General features: G+C 44.9%; 1 protein-coding gene across 3 annotated transcripts; it reads left to right on the top strand.

Moving 5' to 3' along the window:
• The first annotated feature begins 72 nt into the window (after positions 1-72).
• On the top strand, positions 73-25,000 carry HGS (hepatocyte growth factor-regulated tyrosine kinase substrate). Of its 3 annotated transcripts, none has more exons than XM_036756265.1 (22): positions 73-336; positions 2,557-2,641; positions 8,189-8,264; positions 8,795-8,887; positions 11,190-11,313; positions 12,282-12,334; positions 12,971-13,039; positions 13,148-13,272; positions 17,079-17,157; positions 17,315-17,413; positions 17,668-17,763; positions 18,795-18,833; positions 18,921-19,064; positions 19,172-19,231; positions 19,984-20,194; positions 21,201-21,373; positions 22,143-22,283; positions 22,374-22,551; positions 22,646-22,779; positions 23,006-23,125; positions 23,675-23,761; positions 24,111-24,998. In XM_036756265.1, the coding sequence occupies exons 1-22, from the start codon at positions 300-302 to the stop codon at positions 24,225-24,227; spliced, it is 2,340 nt and encodes a 779-aa protein (XP_036612160.1). In that variant the 5' UTR covers positions 73-299; the 3' UTR covers positions 24,228-24,998. The 3 variants fall into 3 exon arrangements, with proteins under 3 accessions (XP_036612160.1, XP_036612161.1, XP_036612159.1); XM_036756264.1 differs by having other exon boundaries at positions 126-336; positions 19,981-20,194; positions 24,111-25,000; XM_036756266.1 differs by lacking the exon at positions 19,172-19,231 and having other exon boundaries at positions 86-336; positions 19,981-20,194.
• The last annotated feature ends 309 nt before the right edge of the window (positions 25,001-25,309 follow it).

Below are 25,309 nucleotides of genomic sequence, written 5' to 3'. Positions count from 1 at the left end.
TCTTCCGACTGCTAATTGGTTCCCACCACCGACCATCGCGGCGGGGTGACCAATCGGCGGGCTTCTCGTCTCGCTTCGGTAGAACGTCCGCGCTCGCTCCTAGATCCCCGGAAGCTCATATTCCCGAGATTCCAGCGTCTTCTCCGCGGTCCAGTCGCCGTCGGTCTGTCTGTCGGTCACTCTCTCCGTGACGTGCGCGCTCCTGTGGAAACAGCCCAAGGCGGAAGCGGAAGCCGGGGGGCGCGCCTGCTCCGAGTTGGGAGAGCGTCTGTGGCTGCGGGGTTGGGTCTGAGGTCGCCATGGGGAGAGGTAGCGGCACCTTCGAGCGTCTCCTAGGTAACGTGCCCCCGACGGACCGCTTCCCCCCACCCCGCTCACCTCCAGCGCTGATCTGGGGCCGGCCGGGCCAGCCTCGTACCGTCCGGGGAGGCCTCGCCACCCCGGCTCGTCGGGCAGCCCGATCTTCGACCCCGGGGCGCTGAGTCAGTCGGGCCCCTGGGGGGAGGTGGAGACACCAGAGGGTGGGGTCACGCCTGGGGTGGGGGCGATCCTCCCCTCCCTCGCCATGCTCTATCATCCCCCACCACACACACACACACACACACACACACACACACACCCCTCTATCGCCTTTCTTCCCCCTGCTCCATGGGCTGGTCCCCGAGGTGTAGGAGGGGGCGTCGCGGTCAGTGTCTCCGGGCAATGTTGGGGATTGGCCGGGAACGACTGAGGACCCCTAGCTTTCTGTCGTCTCCTCCTGCAGGGACGCTAGCCTCTTCCCTAATTTCCGTCTGGATTTTGGTAAGGCTTGTATATTACCCTTTAGGATCAGTTTCACATGGAGAGCTTTAAAGCATCAATTATCCTTAGGAGTCTAAGTGAGAATTAATTGCCAGAAGCTTAGGGAAATGTGGATATAAGTGGGCCCCCCAAGAAGGAAGTACTGGTGTTGATGCTTTTGCGAGTCTGCGTCCTCTCTCGTAGGTAGTTTACACATGTCCCTCAGGAAAGATAGCCCCTTACTTAGAGAGCCAGCAGCATCTGACAGGTTGGACAGGTCGGACCCTGAGTCAGAAGTCCTTCATCACGAGGGCTGGTGACTAAGTCAGGCACGAAGAACATTGTTTCAGAGGAAGATACAGTTTGCCCTAGAGATCTAGATTCTGATGAATTCTTAGTTCTGGTCCCCTCAAGCCGTGGAACCAGTTTTCTCTCTGGGATCTGCCAGGGCTCTCTAGTGCCGCCATCTTCGGAAAACAAAATAACCTTTTTAGTCTGAGCCCTTCCTAACCTTTGCATAACACACTGGGAGTGGAGTGCACACCCAGGAAACCTCCTGACTTCTCACCTAAATGGAGAAGGGAGAGAGATCTACTTCCTCCCCTTGAATAAGAGGAATTCAGCTTACCCCATTTGCTTTATGACTTGGTAGCACACGATCTTAAGTTTTCAGGGGCAAGAATGGTTGCGGTGTGTGGGTATATTTGTGTGGTGTGTGTGTGTATGTGTGTGTGTTCTTAGAGAATGACTCAGCTGTGATAAAGTAAAAAAAAAAAAAAAACAATATTGGATTTGGAGAGTTAGAGGACCTGGGTTCAAATCCTAATTCTGATAACTACCTCTGTGTCCGTGGGCAAGTTACTTAACTTCTCTGGGCCTCAGTTTCCTCATCTGTTAAAAATGAAGTTGGACTATGTTATATCTCAGCTCAAAATAACTTAGACTTTGTTCCTATGACCCAAGCAAAAAATTCTGCTTAGAGAGAATTAAAGTTTTTGGGTCGAGTTAACAGCTTCTAACCAACAGCCGTGTGACAGTTACTTCTTTTGTTTTGTATGCCATTTTAGGGGATGTTAGGCACCTTTCTTACTACTCACATATATAAGCTAAATTGTATCAAGGAGACTAGGGGCTAACAAGTCATATGAACCATTTCATGTGATTCTGCTCTTAGCTGGCCGATCAACATTTTCCATCTTTCAAAATGTACCTTACAGGTTAACCACCTAGTCAATGTTGAAAATGAAGAAGGTTTGTTATATTGTTTTATGTATCCCCAGAGAAAATGATACTCTCTAAAGTAGAAAGGCACTCTTGTTTCTCCTCGAACCAATATTTTAAATGGAATAGAAATATTAGGTTATGAATCATGTAATGTGAGATTAATCTCTATGACATTCACAAAGTCTGCTTTAGATTAAACAACCAGGAGTTTGTGATATCGTTTCTTACGATCTTAAGTCTACTTATTATTTTCTAATTGGGTAAATTAGATGCCTTATTAATAGCCCGAAGGATTAAAATTAATACGATGATCTTCCTTGAGCAAATTATTTCCTTGCTCTTTGTACATTTTTTTCCTCTGTGAAATGGGGATAATACTTTCTTCATTTTTTAGGACTGTTGTAAGATTAGGACCTGTGCTGAAATTGTTGAGGCAGAATGAATTTTCTGATTTTGTGACTAGCTTTGGTTGAGATAAATGGACCTGATACTTGATTAAGTCCCAGTAAATTAGAGTGAATTCATTTAATGGCTGTATTTTTTCCCTTGCAGACAAAGCTACCAGTCAGCTTCTGCTAGAGACAGATTGGGAGTCTATCCTTCAGATCTGTGACATGATCCGTCAGGGAGATACTCAGTAAGTGAGCAATGTTTACTTTCATTATAGATATTTCTTTTCTAAATTTCATCATTTTTTAGGGTACTGCTTCTCAGCATGATACCTGCTAGTCTAGGCTGGCGCAGATTGCCTGTCCAAGTCCAAGGTTCTGTAATCTGGCTAAATTGGAAATGACCTGTAATCTAGGACCCAGCATCCAGATCTTTGTCTGTGATGCTCTATGTAATGTTCTATCTTATGAAATGTTTTCCCTTCATCTGAAGCATCAGGGGCTTTGATCATAAAAGGCATAAAATTTTGCATATATAAAATTAAAAAGTTTTTGCATGTACTCAAAAAAAATTGCTACTAGAATAAAAAAGAGGAAAAATTATTTATATTAAACATCATTGATAATCCTGACATCTAAGCATATATATAAGACCAAGAGCTATTCCCCAGTCAAAGTATAAGAAAAGGTGAAACACCATTTTATTAAGTACCTACTATGTTCTAAGAACTATTATAAGGGTTGAGGATAAATATATTTAAAAATAGAGACAAAGTCCCTGCCCTCAGGGTGCTTACATTCTAATACAGGAGGACTACTGTTGTTTTGAGGGAGTAGAAAGTTGGAAGAGGGGCAGGTGGTGAGATAGTCTGAGGGATTAACTTCATGGACTGTGAAACCAAAGCATGCTCCAGTGTATAGAGCCAGCATGTAAAGAAAGTGGCTTAATTTGCTGTGAGTGGATTAATTTCCCCAGTGATTGGGCCATGTGTTTTTGAATGACCTAGCCAGGTCTTAGGTCCAGTGTGCTGGTCTTATTCTAGGTGGGGTGGTGGCAGGCAGATGGTGAGATGACTTAAATGGTTGGCCAGATGGAATAAGAAATTAAAGCTCAAACAATTTTCAGAAGAAAAATTGTACTCTTCAACAGTCACAAAAATGAATTTCAAATCATTATAGAGAAATGCAAATTAAAACACCTCTTAGGTCTTGTGTCACACATGATAAATTGATAGAGATGAAAAGGGAAAAAGTCCATTTTGGAGGACTGTGGGAAGAAGTGTGAATGCAACCATTCTGGAATTATTCAAGGATACTATTGATGCAGAAATTCTATTACTGGTCATATATACTGCAAGGAGGTCAAAGACTGAAAGGTCCAATATGTACTAAAATACTTGTAGCAACACTTTTTTGTGATATCATAGAACCAGATACAAGCTAAGTGTCCATTCATTGGACAGTAGTGGAACAAATAATGGTATTTGAATATATGAATATAATGGTATGAATATAATGAATTATTGTGCACTAAAAATGACGGACATTTTTTAAGTGTCTATCATGTACCATGTGCTAGGTGCTGGGGATACAAGGCAAAAGTAAAACAACCCCTGCCCCCAGGAGCTTACATGGGTGGGGAGGGCAACATGTACATATAGAATTATATATAGAATCATCAAAGGTAGTTTAGGGAGAGAATGCCACTAACAGTTGGGGAATTGGGAAGGGTTTCACGTAGAGGTGGCCCTTGAGCTGAATCTCGAAAGAAGGAGGGGATTTCTGCCGAGTGAATCTGAGGAGAGAATACATTAAAGCCATGGTGGATGGCTAGTACATTATCACAGGAATGGGAGAGGGAGAGTCATGTGAAGAGCAGCAGGAAGGCTAGGTTGGCTAGACTGGTTAATGAAGCTGGCAAGATAAGTTGGGCCAGCTTGTGGAGGGCTTTAAAAGCCAAACAGAGGAGTCAATATTTGATCCTAAAAGTGATAGGGAGCCACTAGAATTTGTTGAGGGAGGTAGTGACAGTTAAGACCTGCACTTACGAAGATCATTGTGGCAATTCTGTGGAGAATGTTTTGGTGTAGGAGAGAGACTTGGGTCTCTAATTAGGGGTCTTTTGCCATACTCCAGGTAAGGGGTGATAAGAGCCTGAATTTAGAGGGTAACTATGCGAGTAATGAACAAGGCACCATTTGGAGAGGTGTTATAATGGTAGAAATAGCAAGACTTGATAGCTGATTCTCTATGTAAGGTGACAGAGAATGAGGAGTTGTGATTTCAAGCATGAGAGCTTGGAACGAGGTTGCTGACCTCGAAAGGAATAAGGAAGTTCAGAAGAGGAATGAGTTTGCCTGTAGACATCTCGTTCAAGATGTCCAAAAAGCAGTTGGTGGTGCAGGACTGCCTAAATTTGGAAGTCATCTTCATTGAGATGATAATTAAACTCTTGGGAGCTGGTGAAGTCACCAAGTAAGTGCAGCGAAAGAAGAGAAGAGGGCCTGGTGCAATATAGCAACACTTAGGAAGCATGAAACAGGTGAATCAGCAAAAGAGATGAGGGACCAGCTAGGAGAAGCAGAAATGAGGAGCATCAGAAGATCCCAGGGAAGAAAGCATGCTCAGGAGAAGGAGGGCCCTCACATCAGGTGAAACAGACAAGTCGGGGCTATCACATTGTACACTTGAGGTCATTTAGTAACTTTGGAGAGAACAGTTTGAGTTCAGTGATGACAGAAGCCAAGAGGCAAAGGATCGAGGAGTGACTAAGAGCAGCAGTGAAGGCAGTGGGTGTAGATGGCTTTTTCTGAGAGAAAGATGAGAAATTCAGAGCAGAATAGGGAGACTTATGAACCAGAGCGGAACAAAATGAGCAGAACCAGAACAATATGCCCAACTAGCTCAACACTGCAGCTCACTTTCTCTCTGCAGCGGCTCTTTCAGACTCTTCATCCCTCCTCACATCTCCTATGGCTCCCTCGCCCCCTACTCTCTCAGCTGAGAACCTTGCCTCGTATTTTACAGAAAAAATTGCGAACATTTGCCTCAAACTCTTTTTTCTCTCCTCTTTCTCATCTATACTCAGATACCTTCTGCTGCTGCTATCTCTTCCTTCACTCCTGGCTCATGTAATGGAGTGGCCTTACTCCTTACCAAGGCCAACCCTTCTCTACCTGTACAGATGATCCCATTCCATTTCCTCTCCTCCAAAAGATTACCTCCTCTGCTATCCTCCCTCTTTGGCTTATTTTCAATCTCTCCTTCTCTACTGGTTCATTTCTACTGCCTACAAACATGCCTGTGTCTCCTCCATTCTGAAAACACCCTCACTTGACCCTTTTTTTATCCCCATTTTCATCCTGTATTTCTTCTGCCCTTTATAGCTAAACTCCTCAAAAAAGCTCTCTACGATAGGTACTTGCCCTTTTCTGTCCTCTCACTGTCTTCTTAACCCCTTACAGTCCAGCTTCTGACCTTATCATTCCATTCTCTCCAAAGTTACTAATGATCTCTTAGTCCCCCCAAACCAATGAGCTTTTCTCATTCCTCATTCTCCTTGACCTCTTAGCAGCCCTTGACAAATTGATCACTCTCTCTTCCTTTGATACTCTTTTCTCCCAGTTCTCTAATGTATCTGACCACTCTTTCTCTGTCTCCATGTCGGGATCCTCAAGGCCATGCCCTCCAACCCTAGGTGTCCCTCAGGTTCAGTCCTTGGTGATCTCATCAGCCCCTATGGATTTAATTGCCATCTCTTTGCTGATAATTCTCAAATCTACCTATCCTGCCGCAAATTCTTCTGCTGACCTCCAATCTTCATCTCCAGCTGCCTTTTAGACATCTCAAACTGGATCTCCAGTAGACATCTTAAGCTCATCATTCCCGAAACTGAACTCATTATCTTTTCTTCTAAACACTTACCCTTCTTCTACCCTCCCTATGACTGTAGAGGACAATACCATTCTTCTAGGCCCTCAGGCTTGAAGCCTAGAAGTTATTCTGGACTCCTCCCTAACCCCCTCCCCGCCCCCACGCTGAGACCTTTCAGTTTCCTACTTCTCTGCTCTGACATGTTATTGCAACAGTCTGCTAATGGATCTGCCTGCCTCAGCTCTCTCCCCACTCCAGTCCGTCTTCCATTCAGCTACCAAAGTGATTTTCCCAGAGCACAGATCTGACTATGTCACTCCCTTACTCAATAAACTCCAGGATCAAAAATAAAATACTCTAACTGGTATATGGAGTTCTTCATAGCCTAGCTTCCTCCTATTTTTCCAGTCTTAACCCCTTATGTCCTGCCATGTACTGTTCAGTTTAGTGACACTGGTCTCCTGGCTGTTCCATGAACAAGACACTGTCTCTCTAGGTATTTTCTCTGGCTGTCCACTATGTCTGGAATGTTCTCTCTCCTCAACTCTGCCTACTGACATCCCTGGCTTTCTTAAAATCCCATCTTCCACTGTCAGCCTTTCCCCACCCCTGTTAATTTCATCCCCAGCTCTCTGTTAATTATTTCCTATTTGTCATACTTCGGGAGACCCTGTCCCTTTTAGGCTAAGGTCTTTTCAGGTGCTCACTGTGAGTGATGTAATTCCCATTCAGTGAATAGGCCTCTTTAAGAAGTTAAGGGGAAGAACCCTCAGGGTTCTTGGCCAAAAGAAAAATAGTTACTCTTTAGGATTTACATTCACTCTGTGCTAGGAGGGCAGGGACATTGGGACCTATTGTTCAATCTGTGAGCTCCAGAGTGAGGTGGGTTTAAGGCTTGGTTTTTGAGAAAGAAATGTAGCCACTAAACCCAAAGTTAAGGAGGCAGTGTTCAGCCATCAAAGTCTCCAGTGGTCCTGGTGAATACCAGGCTACTGGACCCAGGTGGCTGTGGAGGAGAAAGCGAGGCTGGGGACCTTGCACAGCCCTCCCTCCCTCCTTCAAATCAAAGTCCACTGCAAGTCGTGTCATCACCTCCCTGATGTCATGGGCCTCTTGGAGAAGGAAGGACCCACATAACAATTTATCACATAAATAGCTTGCTTTGTATATATTTGTTTGCCCCTTGCCTCCCCATTGCAGTGTAAGCTCTTCTAGGTCTGGAACTGTCCTTTGCCTGTTTTTGTATCGCCGGTGCTTGGCATAAATGCTTATTGATTGACTGACGTAAAAAAAACGTTAGAAGGAAGCTGGATTCCTTCTAATTGTAACCAGTTTCGGTCCTAGAAATAGATAGTGAAACATGCACACTGTAGGGACAGAATATTACATACATTTTCAGATACAGTGCCTATTTGTGTTATTTTTGCTTAACTATTGTTTTGTGTTTCAAAGGAAGTCTAGTTCTAGAGTTGGGCAAGGAGTTGTCAGGTATGTCCAGAAATGACTTATAAAAACAAAGATATCAATACAATTTTTATTATTTAATAGTATTTTATTTTTTCTAGGTATATGCAAAGACAATTTTCAACATTTAATTTTTGAAAGATTTTGACTTCCAAATTTTTCTCTCTCCCTCCTCCCCGAGAAAGCAATCTGATGTAGGTTATACATGTGCAATCATTCAGTACAATTTATTTTAAAATAATCTCATGCTTTGCTGTGCTGGTACACTTAAGATCTTGGCACAGTTACAACTAATTCTAATGATTTTTATCAGCACTGGTGAAAACCATGTAGTTGCTGAATTCTTTCCTACTCTCTAAGAGCCAGGTAGACAGATGTGCCTAGGCTTGTGTTTTAGTTGCTCAGGATGTGTTTCTGTCTCATTCCTGTCCTACTTACTTAATGCCCTTTCCTTTCAGAGCAAAATATGCAGTAAGTTCCATCAAGAAAAAAGTCAATGACAAGAATCCACATGTGGCCCTCTATGCCTTAGAGGTAATTAGCAACCAGTATATCCCAGTGAGGTCTGACCTGGGCTTTTACCACACACAAGGTTTCTCCCTGTCTTTTGGAAGGCACAGAGAAGAGGAAAGTCTTACATCCGCTTCATGGTCTCTGGGAGGCACCCAGCAGAGAGCAGTTTTCGGTTGAGCATTGTGATGAGCAGAAGAGAACTCCCAAGTTCCAGTTCCTAGCAATGCCACTTACTTTATGACCTGCAGGGAGGGGGAATTATTTTCCTGTCTTGTTTTCTCCAGATGTAAATAACAACCTCTTTCAAGTAATAAATACCTATGAGATGGTTCATGTGGGTTTTCTTGCTAGTGCTATAGGGGATCAGTGGGAGCTCTTGCAGACATTGTATGGCCACCTAATCAAAGAATAAAATTACTGTTTTGGCCTCTCACAGACCTGAGGAGAGAAGACTGGTGGGAGCTTGCCTTTCAGGCAGGGGAGAAATTTTGTAGGCTTTGTCTTAATGAAATAATTTCCTTTCCATTTTTTGGGCTTCTTTCTTGTGACAGGTTATGGAATCTGTTGTCAAGAACTGTGGTCAGACAGTTCATGATGAGGTGGCCAACAAACAGACAATGGAAGAGCTCAAAGAGCTTCTCAAGGTAAGAGAGTCCTTGAGGAATATTTGTAAAATGGATGCCCTGTTGGCAAGACCTGAAGGAGGTTCCCTTTTTTAAGGTCTTTATGGCTAAGTTTCTAGCAGGCTAGTTGGATAGCTATTCTTTTTTTTTTCTTTTTTTATTTTGGAGGGAGGGAGGCAATTGGGGTTAAGTGACTTGCCTAGGGTCACACAGTTAGTAAGTGTGTCAAGTGTCTGAGGGCACGTTTGAACTTAGGTCCTCCTGACTCCAGGGCTGGTGCTCCGCTCACTGCACCACCTAGCTGCCCCGATAGCTATTCTTTGTAGTCAAGTGTTCCACTTTTGATAATTACTGTCTGGGTTGGAGGAGAGAGGGAAGACTATGCATTGTGTGAGTAGCAGTTCCATACTGTGCATACATAGTGACCTAGGTAATCTATTTGCTCTCTGTAGTAGGTCCCACTTTTTCGGACTGATTCACAACCTCCAACCTAGAGCTGGGCACCAGGAGTGTTTTGCCTTGCTAATATAAACTAGCGGCTGCTGAACTCTTGCTTCAGTTCTAATAACATTTAGTGAGTGCCTATTGTTTACAAGGCACTTGGGTCACAAAAACAGAAATAAAGCAGTTTTGGGGAGCTTATGGTCTCTGGGGGAGAAACTACACCTACACTGAAGAATCCATTCAAAGTAATTCCAGGAGGCAGAGGCTACTAATGATTGGATATGAGAAAAGGTCATATGTATGTAGGGAATGACACTTAAGCTCTCCTATGGAAGAAGCCAAGTATTTTTTTTTGTCAGTGTTGGTGAGGGAGAAGTTTATTGCAGGCCGGGGGACCATCTGTACAGAATCATAGAGAAGGGAGATGGCATGTACAGGGAACAGCTGGCAGGGTAGTTTGACTAGTACAGAGTCATATAAAATAAGACAGGAAAAGTAGAGGAATTAATGAACTTTTAAACAATATTTTGATAATTGTATTTTGGTATAATTGGTTTCTTTTGTAATCTTATTTTATGCATTTAAGAACATTCTGGTAAGGGGTCCATGACACAAAAAAGGTTAAGAGGCCCTGTCCTAGAGGCAATGGAAGGATACTGAAAACTTTTTCATTAGAATTTCATGGTCATATGCTATCAATTTAGTAACCGTATAGAGGGTGGATGAGAGAGGGGAGACGCCTGAAATAGGGAGACCAGTTCGGAGTCTATTGCCCAGGCCTGAGCCTTTGCTACCTACATGTGGTTACAGATTTATAATGATAATGCTTTGGGATTTTTGCTGTTATCAGGTTCTGATTTGGCGTAAGGAAATGAAGGAGTTATTGACTTGGCTCTTCCAGCTAATTGTCTGTGTATTCCATTTACATCATGATTTGTTACTAAGCTGCTATGTTACCTAGTAAGTTTCTGTATGGAGGGTTTTCTTACTGAGATAAGAGTTTGAGAGACTGAAGCCCAGGTTGAGGTTTCTTGTGGTCCCTTCCTGAAGCCATTTCCTCAGCTTCTTCACTGCTTCAGAATTTACAGCTAGAGGTATTTCCTTGATAGAGATATAGACTGAAGATTTGGCTGTGCTGTGAGCTGGTTGAAATTGGAGCTCTCAGCACTTGGCACTTGCTCTGTTTCCTGGGGGAATTTCCAGAACAGCTGGTCATGTGGTATGCAGTGATGATGCCAGGATCAGCTAATGGTGGCAAAACCTCTGTCTAAGACTGGCCAAGACTAGAGAGAAGTAGAAGAAAGCACTGCTAATCTAAGCTGTTTGTAGTTTCCTAAGTATGCCAGGCTCTGGAAGGCTGTTCATCCTCTCCTTCTAGCTGGCAGCTTGACCTTGGAGGTTCAGAGTTTCACTGATGCAACACTTGGTTGGGTTGGAGAACTGTGTGTTAGAAGTCTGAAGTGGTGAAAGACTGTGGTGATTCTGATGAATGGAGGGAAATCTTAGTGGCTGGGCAGGGTCCCATGGGAAGTTTTGTGATTGACTTTAATGACTATGAGTGCTGAGATCTGAAGAATTGAAGCATTTTGGGAATCATCCTACTGTTTGAGTAGGATTTGGTTACTTGCCTCCTTTTTATATATTCACAAGACAAACCCTCAGGGAAGTACCTAAAACAGTTGGACATTTCCTGTGGTAACTGTCTATCCCACATTTCTTAGACATGCAGGAAATCCCCCTTCCCCTTTCCTCATTTGTAAAGTCCCACTCCTTTGGAGTATTGGATTTCTCCTCTGCTTCCCTACCCTAAAGCTTCTTCCCCTGGCATGCCTCATCTCCAATTGGTTTTACTGATCTCTGCCTCCTCTTTTCTCTGCAGAGGCAAGTGGAAGTAAATGTCCGTAACAAAATCCTCTACCTGATCCAGGCTTGGGCTCATGCATTCCGAAATGAGCCCAAGTATAAGGTAGTGCAGGACACCTACCAGATCATGAAGGTGGAAGGTAAATTATGGCAGGAGACGTGTGAAGATTTAGATTGGAGGTTTTAAATTTGGGAGGATTCAGAGATGGGGTATATTCTAGGTTATGTCCACTAGGAGGAGGAAGAAATTTAGGAATTAACATGATGTGTTTTGGGAAGGGGTGCACAGTGAAAGCAAAGGAGGATCTATGTTAGGGAGTACTGGGGAAATCACGTAGGGAAGGCCAGTTTATGAAAGGCCTTGAATTTAGTGGAGTTCAAATGTGATGTGGTAATTGAGGATCTGTTATAAGTCTGAGTCACTGTGCTAGGAAAAATAGTCTGGTAGTGATTTGTAGGATGAATTGACGGAGTGAGACCCTGGAAGAAGGAAGAACGGTTTATTAAAAGGGGAAGGAAGGGAATAAGCATTTTATAAAGTGCCTACTGTGTGCCGAGCGCTATGCTTAGCACTTTTGTAAGTATTATCTTATTTGATCCTCACATCAACCTTCGAGGTAGGTACTATTATTTCCCCGATTTACAGTTGAGGAAACTGAGGCAGACAGAGGTTAAGTGACTTGCACAAGGTCATATATGTATATGAAGCTGAATTTGAACTCAGCTCTTCCTGACTCCAGGCCCAGTTCTCTATTTACAGTACCACTTACTGTAAGATAGACAACTTCAGAAACCTAATTAATGCCCATAGAAAAGTCTTTGGGTATCTATGTCATACATAGCTTCTGGAATGTGAAATAGGAGGTGAACTAATTAGGAAAAGCTTATCCTTTGCATGCTAAGAGCAAGGAAAGAAGAAGGGACCCCCAGCACCCTCTCAGGATGATGCTGTCAGAGGTCAAGATTGGGCAATGACTTGCTGTAGGTCACGTATAATACAATAGGTCAGATAGCAAATAGGACTTCTAATTCCAGCCTTTGCTTCGTAAAACTACTGTTGACGTATTTTTTTTTTTGGTGTGCGCAATGTATATTCTCATTTCTATAGGTCATGTTTTCCCAGAATTCAAGGAGAGTGATGCCATGTTTGCTGCAGAAAGGGTGAGTTCTCAGATGTAGGATTTGGGCTGAATTGAGGAGAGAAGTGTTGACTCTTGAAATTGGGGTGTGGGATGGGGAGGCTGGGTGTTGTGTGTTTCTTAACAGTATTGTGTGTGTGGTATTTCAAAGATTTAAATTTCTGACCATACAGAAGTTGTTGTGGCCAACTCACAGATAGAATATGCTGTTTTAATTTCTTTACAGTAGTAAAGAATTATGATAGGATACCGAACAAAATCTATGGCTCTTAGGAAAGTGCAGCTCGGTGGCAGCGTGGTCTAGACCTTAAATTAAGATTTATTCCGAGCATTAAGATGTCTTGCATTTCCAATCCTTGCAAAAAAAGAAGGCATCTTTTGGATTTGGGATGCTTTTTTTTTCCTCTGAAACATAATTCTTTAGGCCTCAGTGCCTCTGCTTTTCTCCTAGGCTGCTGGCTTTAGTTAATAGGAGTAAACAGTCCCTTTGCTCATTTAAACTACCACTTCTTCCCACACTCTGAATTTTCCATGCAGTTGAGCGTTTTCACCCAGTGCTGTTGTTTCAGCACTGGGCACTGAATTTGGCAGAGCAAGAAGAGGGATGGGGCCGTCTAGCTTTGTCACCCATGGAATATCTGGCTCTGTCTCTTCCCAGGCTCCTGATTGGGTTGATGCTGAGGAATGTCACAGATGCAGAGTGCAGTTTGGAGTGATGACACGTAAAGTAAGTATGTTCTCAGCTGAGGGAGATGGCCAGTTTGTGCTTTTGTGTTGGGTAAGATGGGGGGTAAAATACATTTCTGACGTACCCCTCACCTCTTATTTGCTGCAGCATCACTGCCGGGCATGTGGACAAATCTTTTGTGGGAAATGTTCCTCTAAGTATTCTACCATTCCCAAGTTTGGCATTGAAAAGGAAGTACGTGTGTGTGAGCCCTGCTACGAACTGCTGAACAAGTGAGTTCCCTTTATTCCCATGTGTCCACTTTTCATGGATTCCTTCCTTCAGTAAGCTGTACTCACTCTGTCTTTGAGAGTTGGTGTTTGCCTAGAACTTGGTTTTCCAGCACGACAAAATGATAGAATGTTAGCATTGGAGGCTGCCTTAGGCATTACCCAGTGTTAATCCCACCTCCTCCTTTTATAGGGGAGGAGACTGAGAACAGAGACATTGTCGCTTGCCTGAGGAAGGCTCGTGGGAACTTCCCATAACTCAGGAAGGGGTTGTCTATGTTCAGTGTAGTTGAGCAGCATCAAGCTGATGATGGGGAAGGCTAAGATTCTCCTTGGAGCAGAATTCAATCCTAAAGTCACCGTTTATCAACCATTGACTTGGTTTTATCTTTCTAGATGTGTCCGGCTGAATGTAGCTTAGACTCGCTTGTCTCACACTGTGTGTGTAAGGTTGTGTTTGGGTAGCAAACCCAGAGGGGCTAGAAGACTTAGATCAAAGTAGTGTGGTATGGTAGAAAGAACACTAGACTAGACGGGGAGTGAGGAGACTTGGGGTCTTTTTGTTTGTTTTTGTTTTTTTGGAGGGGGAAGGCAGGGCAATCGGGGTTAAGTGACTTGCCCAAGGTCATGCAGCTAGTGTGTCAAGTGTCTGAGGCCGCATTTGAACTCAGGTCCTCCTGACTCCAGGGCCGGTGCTCTACTCACTGTGCCACCTAGCTGCCCCTAGACTTGGATTTTTATTCCGATTCTGCCACTAACTGTAGTGATGCTGATGAATTGAAGGAAATCTTAGTGGCTGGACAGGGTCCCATAGAGAGTTTAATGATCTACTCTGGTGACTCTGAGTGCTATTGATATGACCTAGAACCCTTTACCCTTTCTCTGCCTGTTTCCTCATCAGCGATCCCTGCACCAGCTCCCTAAGTGCAAATGAGAGGTGTAGATCTTGTGATCCTTTATCCCAGATTGTTTTTTTAATTCTCCAGGTAACAGGTATTTTTAAAAATTATTAATCTGTCCCTCCCAGTGCCACCAACACCCACCTACTACCAACTGAGCAAATCTTTTGAAAAGAAAAGAAAAAGAACAAATAAATCCCTCAATACCCATGAGCTTAGTCTGGCAGAATGAAATTCCCACATTGGTCACATCCAAAAATGCATTTCCCTCGTCTCTGGCGCATTGTGAGAGGCGTTCTTTGTTAGTTGACTGGAGTGTGGTCATTTAGGTGACGAGCATTTTAAGTCTGCGAAGATTTTTTTGTTCTTGTTCTGCTCACTTAATTCTGTGTTACTTCACACAGGTCTGTTTGATGCCGCCTTTTCTCTAATTTTTTACAATGCAATAATATTAATATTCCATTATATTCATATGACATAGTTTATTCAACTATTCCCTAATTGGAGCACCATCATCATTTTGCCACCACAAGAAGAGCTGCCATGAATATTTTTGTACACGTAGGACCTTTTCCTCTTCCTTTGATCTCTTTGTCGTATTGGCCTAGCAGTAGTACAGCTGAGTCAGAGTACATGCCCTCTTCAGTAATTGTTGTGCATAGTTCCAAGTTGCTTTCCAGAAGGCCGGACCAATTCCTAGCTATACCAGCTGTGCATCAGCATACCTGTTTTCCTGTAGCTCTTCCAACCTTTTTTTTCCAACTTTGTTAATCTGATGGGTATGGTACGGTACTTAGCACCACTGCCTGCCACATTGGGTGCTTAGCAAACGTTTATGGATTGACTGTGAAGTGGAACCTCAATTGCTTAATTCTCAATTCTCTAATTATTAGTGTCTTGAAGCATTTTTAAAAGTATGCTTTAGTCTGCACTCCAGAATTCATCAGTTCTCTCTCTCTGGAAGTAGATAGCATTTTTTTCATGCTGGGTCCTTCAGAATCATATTGGATCGTTATTGTGATCAGAGTAGCTAAGTCTTTCATGGTTGTTCATCCTTACAATATTGCTGTCACTTTGTACAATGTTCCCCTGGTTCTCCCACAGTTTGTTTAGGAACAGGGGCAATATGCCAATAGAAGCGTAAGGTACACACTACAAGGTAACGGTATTCTAGTTATTCTTTCATATAGAACTCGTTCCTCCTAATAGGACAGCCCTATTGTTTTGAATTTTTGGTGACCTCAAGAAGAGCTACTGTAGATACATTTCTACATTAAAATCCTTTCCTTCCTTCTTTGATTTCTTCGAGGTTATAGGCTTAGTGGTACAGCCGGGTCAAAGACTGGCTAGATGGCACGGCGAGTAGATCCTGTTGCCAGGCTATGCTGGCCAACTTCCCATCCCTCCTTGTCTCCCACCACGGAAAAAAAATGATCCACAGGGTCAGCTAGGTGGCGCAGTGAGTAGAGCACCGACCCTGGAGTCAGGAGTACCTGAGTTCAAATGCGGCCTCAGACACTTGACACACTTACTAGCTGTGTAACCTTGGGCAAGTCACTTAACCCTAATTGCCCTGCCTTCCCCCTCCAAAAAAAAAGAGTAGGTCTGTACAATGTGGTGGCTTTGTGGGCATGGTTCAGAATGGCTGGATCAGTTAATTCACACCTCCATGCGGGGCTTCTTAAACTTTTTCTGCTCAAAGCCTCTTCAGCACTTCTTGAACCTTAGGTCAGGACCCCAGCCCACAGTTCATGAAGCACTGCCCTAAAGCACTGTCATTCCTGTGTTCTCACAGCTCCTTCAGCATTTGCCTTTGGAAACTCAAGGTCGCTTAAATTTGCATTTCTCTGATTTTTAGTGACTTAGATGATTTTTCATGTGATTGCTGATAGCCTTGATTTCTTCCTTAGCAAAGTACCTGTTCGTATCCATTGATCAATTTTCTTTTGGGGAATGGTTCTTAATATGACAGCGTTGAATCCGGTCCTTGTATATCTTGGAAATGAAATCTTTATCAAAGAATTTTTTAAAAATAGTTTTCCCAGTTACCTCTTTAGCTTCTAACTTTTACTACATTAGATAGCTGTGCGTGTGCAAAAACTTAATATTTTATAGAATCAACATTGTCCATTTAACTTGAACAATGCTCTTTATTACTTGTTTAGTCATGAACTTTTCCCTGCCCTTGGACCTGAAAGGTCATTTCCTCTTTCCTCCTCCAATGTGTGATGCAACTTTATATTTAAGTCACATATCCATTTGGAGCTTACCTTGATCTCTGCCAGGCCACCATCCTGTTTTTAATAGCAGCTTTTGTTAAGTAGTGAGTCCTTTCCGTAATAACTTGGATCCTGGATTTGTTGAATATTGGACTACTGTATTTATTTGCTTTGTTAGGCTATGTATCTTACCTCATCAGCTGACTTTGTCTTTTTTTTAACCAGAACCAAATTGTTTTAATGATTACTACTTCATAGTTTGAAATCTGGTACCGATACCCAAATTGATAAAATAATTGAAATAAAGATACTTTGAAAAGTTAACTGTCGCATAGTGACAGAAAATCCCCTATCCTATTTGAGTTTTGGACTTGAGAATATTTGTCTTCTGTGCCTTCCGGGTTGTTGTGACAAATAAGATAATGCATATAAAAGCACGTGAACTAAGGTAAAACGCTATCCAAGTATAAGGTGCACAGTACAGAGAAGCGCTGGCTGTTCTAAGTATTCCCCAGTGACTTGTGTCTTGTGGAGTCTGTTTCACTCCTTTCTAATCTGTCTAATAGGAAATAACGTTGTTGGGGAGCTGGTTTTAGGGGTGGCCCCATCTTAGAAGTTAGGGGATTGCTACTTTGAAGAGTGTCATAGGATTTTTATCACTCAGTAATCTTTGACACTATTTTCCCCTTAGGAAGGCTGAAGGTAAAGCAAGCTCCACAACAGAGCTGCCTCCGGAGTACCTGACCAGCCCCCTGTCCCAGCAGTCTCAGGTACGAAGCTTCCCAGTGGGTAGCCTCTCTCCACGACCTGGACTTGAGAAGGAGCTTCCTCTTCCCTTCTCCCCATCCCTGCCCCCACTTTCCCAGGGGTCTTGTATGGTTTATCTTCCCTGGACATTAGCCTCTTACCCAGCTCTCCCTATGCTAGTTGCCTCCCAAGAGGGACGAGACAGCTCTGCAGGAAGAAGAAGAGCTGCAGCTGGCTATCGCCCTGTCACAGTCAGAGGCCGAGGAAAAGGAGAGGATGGTGAGTGTGCTGCCAGGGGCCCCTTGGATTCAGGGCCCCGCTTGGTGCAGGACCCTGCTTTGACACAGAAAAGAGAAGGCCTCGTTAAGCTAGTCCCTGCCTAGCAGAGTCCTCAGGTTTTCACTTGATAACGTCAGCGCAGGCTGAAGGGCACTCACTTGAACAGAGGTGTTGGGCTGAAAGAAGGAATTGTCCACTTGTGCTGTTTCTTAATTACTCTTTCCTGAAAGACCGTGCTCTCCACTCTATTTCAGAGGCAAAAGACAACATATACCATGTATCCAAAGGCAGAGCCCACACCTGTGACCTCATCTGCCCCCCCTGCTGGCACCTTGTATTCTTCTCCTGTGGTAAGGTCCCTTTTGTGGTGAGCAGACCCACTTGAAACCTTTTCTTCAGAGTCAGAGGGTGGTGTATCTTATTTACATTTTCAAGATGAAGTTGCCTTCTTCCTTAAGGAACTGTCTCTGAGGAGACAGACAGTACCTGACAAAATGAGTACAAGTCATTTCAAAGCTACCAAGTGGGCCCAGGCTCTCATCCTCACTGAACCTGATGGCTCTTTTTTTGTCATTCGTAGGAACCAGGACTTTAGATTTGGAAGGCACCTTAGAGATTTAGCCCACTACCACATGAAGGATGTTATGTTAGGATTCATGGGTAGATGCAAAGAAGAATAAGCCATGTTTCCTACCCTTAAGTTTTCCATAGTTTAGTAGGAGACATAAGAAATACACACAATTACTACAAGTCAGATAAGTACCGTGAGATGGGGTATGAACGAAAAGGAAGCGAACATCGCTTCGAGCTGGGGTGAGTGAGGATGATGGTCTATCTGATTCTTAAAGGATATATAGGATTCCAGCCAGCACAGATGGTCAAGAGGGTATTCTGGACAGGGGAATGTCATGAACATCTGCAAGGGGGGGTGGGAAAGTGTCTATTCAGGGGATGAAAAGTCGTTCCATTTGACTGTAATGTGGAGCACTCAAAGAAACCTAGTTGGGGAAAAGACTGGGAAGGAGAAAGGTTGGGAGCTGTGAGCTTTGACTGCTGAATAATGGGACTTTGGGCTCCATAGTGTCAACTCTTGGAGATTTTTGAGCGAAGGAGTGAGGTCAGAGCTGTGAGCTAGCTAACTGATCTGTAATTCACTGTTTGAATCTGTCACCTTGTAAGAATGCTCCCCAGGGATCGGTGGGTATGAACAAGGGAGCCAGAGGAGTGATGTATGCCAAGTCCTGGGCATACTCCGTGCCTCCTGTGGAGCCGGTTTTCCTCGATTCTCTGTCTTCTTCCACTGTGGGTGTTTAATTATGATGGGGTGCCTGTTGTCTTTGTAGGGAGTGACTGTCTCAGAATATCCTCTTTTTGTCCCCAGAACTCATCCGCCCCCTTGGCTGAGGATATTGACCCTGAGGTAGGGGAATGACTGCTTGTTCTGTACTGTCTCTCCTCCTTTTCCTGGCCCACAGAAGTGACTTTTTCCCTCTGTTCCTTCTTGCAGCTTGCTCGGTACCTCAACCGTAACTACTGGGAGAAGAAGCAAGAAGAAGTTCAGAAGAGCCCTACACCGTCAGCCCCTGCTCCTCTGGCAGACTCTGCTCCCCAGCCTACAGAAGGACATGCCACCCCAGTAAACATGCTAGAGGTAGCAGCGTGGCCCCAGCAGCTTGTCCATGTGTCCTGCCCTTGGGGGAGGGTTTGGGGGAAAGATTTAAGGTGACAGGCCCCCACTGAACCTCTGGTCTCTTCCAGACTCCCCTCCCGGAAACAGACTCTCAGCCCATAACTCCCTCCGGTGGCCCCTTTAGTGAGGTAAGCCGTTGCTTGGCCCAGCCCATAAGCTTAATAATGTTGTCCATCTCGGCAAGCAGTCCTCAAGGGGCCGACCACCAGGGTCTCAGGCACCCTGGAAAAATGGCCCACTAGGCTAACAAGCAGGAAGGAAGCGCCACGGTGAGGGAAATGCCCTAACTAATCCACCCTGGCCTCGCTCTGATCAGGACTGAGCTGATTCCAATCCTAGGAGTGTGATCTGGGTCACTTAGTGACCCTGTTTTTCTAACTGGATGCCAGAAATCTTGACCCCAAGGACCTGAGGGAGGTGGGGCTGGTGTGAAAGGTGAGCTCCTTAGTGGTTAGAGTGGATCTGGAATGTCACTGGCAGACTGGAGGCCCTAGAGTTAGCTTGAACCTGCCCTAGGATGAGCCCCAGTGTCCAGATTGTGTCTGGAGCCACCCCAAGGAAAGTGGAATGTTAGTTCCTGCGAGTTTGTCCCACACCCCAGCCCTCTCACCTCCTCCCCCCCACCTTGGCATTCTGGGTTTGTTAGACAATAGAGCAAGAACTGGAACCTGGTAGAGATAAAAGAGGCCTTCTACCTCCCACGGTGAGGAGAAGAAAGGATTTATCACAAAACATTAAGAGGAATTAGCTTCCTTCTAGTGTTACAGTGCTGAAGGCCTATTAGAATGGTCCCTTGCCCTGGGAAGTCTGAGACTAATAAGTCTTAGCTTAGGTGGCTGTAAGTGGTACTTGGCAATCTGCTATGCTTTGTCTCCAGCAGCAGTACCAGAATGGGGAGTCCGAGGAGAACCATGAGCAGTTCCTGAAGGCTTTACAAAATGCTGTCACCACCTTTGTCAACCGCATGAAGAGCAACCATATGAGGGGACGGAGCATCACCAATGACTCAGCTGTGCTCTCCCTCTTCCAGTCTATTAATAACATGCATCCCCAACTGCTGGAGCTGCTCAACCAGCTGGACGAGCGAAGGTGTACGTGATTTCTCTTGCTCCTACTTCCCCCTGTGACCTAACAGCCTAGTATCTGTATTATCTGACATTTTGGAATTCCTCCTTGTTGGAAGTCATATCCAGTGGTCTTTCCCATTTTACTTATTCAGTCTAATAGAGATTGCTATCTCCTAATACCGTGTCAGCTCTAACTAGCACAGGTCAAATGGGATAGTACCACAGGGCAGCTCAGCCTCCACCACCCCTAGGGTCATGTCTGTGGTATACTTCTCTAGAACTGCCTTTCCCTTCCCAACCTTCCTGGGAGCAAGGGCTGTGCAGCCTCCTATCCCAGTGAGACTGGGTTAGCTTGTCACTATACCTTTCTTCCTCAAAACAACAACCACCAGTTTTTGCCATAGATGAAAAAATGTTCAGTTGCACATCATATGTAAGTTAAGAAATCAGTTATTCTTTAGAGGCTTAGTGCTCAATTAATCAAGTATTTATTACATGCACACTCTATATATTCTTCTGGGTACCCTGGTGGTACAAGGTGGCCATAAAAGATACAATCCTTGTGACCGGGAGCCTATTGCCTCTTGGGAGTCCCCTGTCTTTCTGCAGTGTGAGGGTCCTTAGAGCCTGTTAGAGACGCATTTCTAATAGTTTAACTTTGCACTGAGACTTTTGGAACCCCCTGTGTGGGATGCTGCCTCTTCAGCAGAGGCCTCCCTCACACAAAGGCTTAGCACCACAGCTTGTTGCCAATGACTTGCAAGGTCACCCTGTACTTTATGGAGAGGAGCCAGCTAGGTGTAGGCTGTGCCTTTCTTCTCCTCCTAACTGTGACCTTAGTAACAGCATAGAGGAAGTCAGTCCAGACCCATGCCTATACTGGGAGGGTTCTGCTTAGCACTGCTCGAGATCAGAACTGTTCCAGCATGTGCAGGATGGAGATGACCCAACATCTCGATGGATAGAGCCATAGTTGTGTGGGGGGCATTCACATAAAGGGGACTTCATGCTTTTTGCCCCTTCCCCACAGTGTATTACGAGGGACTTCAAGATAAACTGGCCCAGATCCGAGATGCCCGGGGAGCACTCAATGCCCTCCGAGAGGAGCACAGGGAGAAACTGCGCCGGGCAGCTGAAGAGGCAGAGCGTCAGCGTCAGATCCAGCTGGCCCAGAAACTGGAAATCATGAGGCAGAAGAAGCAGGTGAGCAAGGCCTGTTTCTTTAGTGGGAATGTTCAGATGGAGAGAGCCAATCCTTTCTAAAAACTGGGTGTGTTTAGCTTAAAGAAAAGACAGCTTATTACAGGCTTGGAAGAGGCAATAGCCATGTTCTGCTTTCCCCTAAGGGCTCAGAACTGAGAGCAGGGAGGGCTGTGTATGCAGAAGAGGGATGAGCTCCTTCAGGAAGGATAGCACCACAAGAATTTAATGAAAAACTGTCTCTGTACCATAGCAATTCTGCTGTACGACCTGAATGTTGTAGAGGGGCACCTTCAGGTAGGCATCCAGGTGTAGTCAGGCTTTAAGTTGAAGCCCTTGGGTCCCTTTCAGCATCTGGATTCCCTGATTTCAGGAACTAGACATACCCTCTTGTGTCACTAAAGATGAGGACACTGGGATCTTCTGTTCCTCACTTCCTGAGCTGTAAGAGTAAAAGTCACAGCTTGCATTCATATAGTGGGTTTACAAAGTACTTTCCTCAAAAAAAAAAAACAAAACCCTGTTGGGTGGATATCGTAAGTATTTTCTCCATTTTATTGATAAGAAAACTGAAGCTTGGAGATGTTAAATGGCTTGTCTAAGGTTTCACAGCCTGTGAGTGTCTGAGTCAAAATTTAAACCTGGGTCTTCTGATTCCAAGTGTTCCTTCCACCAGTAGTTCCCCAAAGGTTGTCAGTGTTTGTGCTATGACTCCTTATTCCTAGGGAAGAAAGTGATAGGGTGCCTTGTCAATCCTGCCCTTCCCCTCCAGGAGTACCTAGAGATGCAAAGGCAGTTGGCCATTCAGCGCCTACAGGAACAGGAAAAGGAGCGGCAGATGCGCCTGGAACAGCAGAAGCAGACAATTCAGATGCGAGCACAGATGCCAGCTTTCTCCTTGCCTTATGCCCAGGTATGTGGTTATCTGCTCATCCTGTCTCCAAGCAGACATTTTGTGCCAAGTGTCCTATCTGTAATGACCTCTTATTTTTCATTTTACTAGCTACAGGCCATGCCCCCAGCAGGTGGGGTGATATACCAGCCTTCTGGCCCTACGAATTTCCCTGGTACCTTTAGCCCAGCAGGCTCAGTGGAGGGCTCCCCTATGCACACAGTATATATGAACCAACCAGCACAGGCAGGCAGTGGACCCTACCCTAGCATGCCAGTGGCTGGAACAGGTAATAAGACTATGGGCATCACAGGGTAATTAATCTGCTGATCCATAACCAGGAAAGCTAAACTTGGAGATCTGCCATTTTTTTCCTACCACAGATCCTAATATGGTGAGCGCGTACATGTACCAGGCAGGGGCAGGTGCTGGACAGGCAACTCAGCAGGGGCAGCCTGTGCCCACCACAAATCCAGCCTACTCTTCCTACCAGCCAACCCCCACACAAGGCTATCAGGTAAGGAGGTAGAAGATGACTATTGAGGAGGCAAAAAGTTTAGTTCTTTTTTCTTGGTAGAAGAATCAGGGCTACCATCTCATTAGTCCTATGAGTTTCCAGGAGAGTGAGTGAGAGAGAAAGAGGGAGAGAGAGAAGAGTGTGTGTGTGTGTGTCTGTGTGTCCGTGTGTATATACATACACACACATTGATGACTGGGAAACTTCCTTTACCTTCCCTTTGCAGAATGTCGCCTCTCAGGCCCCACAGAGCCTCCCACCCATTTCTCAGCCTCCACAGTCCAGTACAATGGGCTATATGGGGAACCAGTCCGTCTCTATGGGATATCAGCCATACAGCATGCAGGTGAGAAGAGGTTCATTAAGTATAGAGATTGTGGTTTCTAGTTTAGGAAGAGGTACCCCACAGTATCTAAAGGAGAGCTGTAATAGGGACTAGGAAGGGGGCTAGCTTCAGTGACATTCAGGGATATTTGTGCCTCTGGGCTTTATGGGCCATCAGTTTTTATAGAAACTGTTGAAATGAGCTAAGCACAGATGGAACATCTTTTTCTATCTGATCCCTCTTTTCCTGCCATCTAATATTTTCCCCTTTGTACTTTTGATTCTGCCTGATCATATATTTCATTAATGCAGCTACTCTCCCTCCACTGAGATGGTTCAGTACACTTTGTAGACAGTCTTTGAGCAGTGTGGTGGTCAAAAAATTAATCTTGAAGAGCCTCTTCAAACATAGCTAGGTTAATGCTCAGCTGACAGAGCTACAGTCCATTTTCCCTGGGCCCACACTTGAAGCCCTTCTAGTCCAGTAGGCCTTGGTAACGTATTGGGGAAAGATGCTTCCGCATGATTCAGCTGGTTTCTTAAGGTCAGTATCTCCTTTGTTCATCCCCAGAATCTTATGACTACCCTTCCCGGCCAGGATCCAGCGATGCCACCCCAGCAACCCTACCTCTCGGGACAGCAGCCTATGTACCAACAGGTAAGTCTTTTCCACAGGTCTCCCCCATTGTTGTTTGACCGGCTTCTTGACCTTGAAAAACACTGTTCTAAGAATGACCTCAGTACCTCATTGGATTTTTGGGTGCAAACAAAGAAGAGTATTCTGGCTGTCAAGTGATAACAGATTCGGTCTGCTCTGAAATCTTTCAGCGGGAGGGTCTGGGCTGGGCACAGGTAAGAACTTAATAAAGCCTTTTCATCGGACAAGTGAACATCCTGGACCTCCAAAAGTTGATGAAGCTACATCCTAGTGGGCAAAAGAGGACTGACTAAATCGGGTTGAAGCAGTGAACAGTCGAGTAACAAACATCTGGTCTTCTTCCCTCTAGTTGGCACCTCCAGGAGGCCCGTTGCAGCAGCCACCACCACCGGTGCCTCAGCAGCCGCCGTCACAGGGCCAGCCGGCCCCAGGAAGTGGAGAGGCACAGCTCATCTCCTTTGACTGATCTTTGGGGAGGGCGGTAGGGCTGGGGGATCACCGTACCAGAATGACACTATGGTTCATCAGAATGACTTCTGTACTTAACTAGCCATTATTCTGTCACCTCATCCACTGCCTGTTGCTGTAGTTCTTTCTCTGTATGGGATGGGAGAGAGGGAGTCTCAAGAATGAAGGTGGCAGTGTCAAGTTCAGTCATGGTTTCAGCAGTGTGGTTTCTGAACATCTCACTCTCACCAAAGCCACCTCCCTTTCTGTCTTCCTGCAGTTTCTTCACTTCCCAGGCCCCCATCACCCTCATTCATCTCATTGGTGCCATGTTTCTGGAAACTGACTCCTTTTCCCAGGCCTGGCCCCTGTGAAAGGAGAGGGGTGGGGGTTAGGAGCAGCAGAAGCATCTTCCAGGTGAATTCTGGCCCTGATAATCACCCATGAGAAAAGAAAAGAGCTGTGTGAGCCCTTCAGGGGACTGGGTTGGAATGTGGTTTCTTCTCCACCTTCAGATGCAGCCTGAATTCTCTTATTTTGTGAGATTGTTGAGTGTATCCCCAGCTGCTGTGGAGGCCATAAGGGAATGTGTATGGAATTATATAGTGTAGACCAAAGCTAGTTCCCTTCTCAGAGAGGCTAGCTCCCAGGAGTCATATGCCCCTCTCCATAGGACCTGGCCAAAGGTTGGGGGGGTCTGTACACCCCTGCTTCTAAGCACTCATCTCTCATATTTAGTGTCTTTAGTAAACTGACTGGAAACAATAATAAAATGCATTTTAAAAGTGTGAATGAGTGCGACATTTTTCTGACACCTGGAAGAGAGGTTGTTTTTTCCAATTCTTATAATTCGACTTTCTGTTAAAGGGCACCTTCCCCATCCTTTGGGCGGAAAGTTGTATTGTCCCCATGAGTGGCCCTTACACCCAATCCAACAAGAACTTCCTGACCCTGGCATTTACCAGCTGCCCCAGCCTGGGGCCCTGCTTCAGTTTTCCCAGGCGTCCTACTGCCCTTATTAAAATCAAAGCTGGAGAGGATGGTAATGAGGGTGTCACGAAGTCCAACTAGACCTGATCAAGAATCGCCTTCATCCGATGG

This window comes from Trichosurus vulpecula, chromosome 4 (assembly GCF_011100635.1).
Source record: "Trichosurus vulpecula isolate mTriVul1 chromosome 4, mTriVul1.pri, whole genome shotgun sequence".
NCBI classification, from domain to species: domain Eukaryota; kingdom Metazoa; phylum Chordata; class Mammalia; order Diprotodontia; family Phalangeridae; genus Trichosurus; species Trichosurus vulpecula.
Note: the sequence above shows the minus strand (reverse complement) of the source record. Positions and strands in the feature narration are given on the sequence as shown.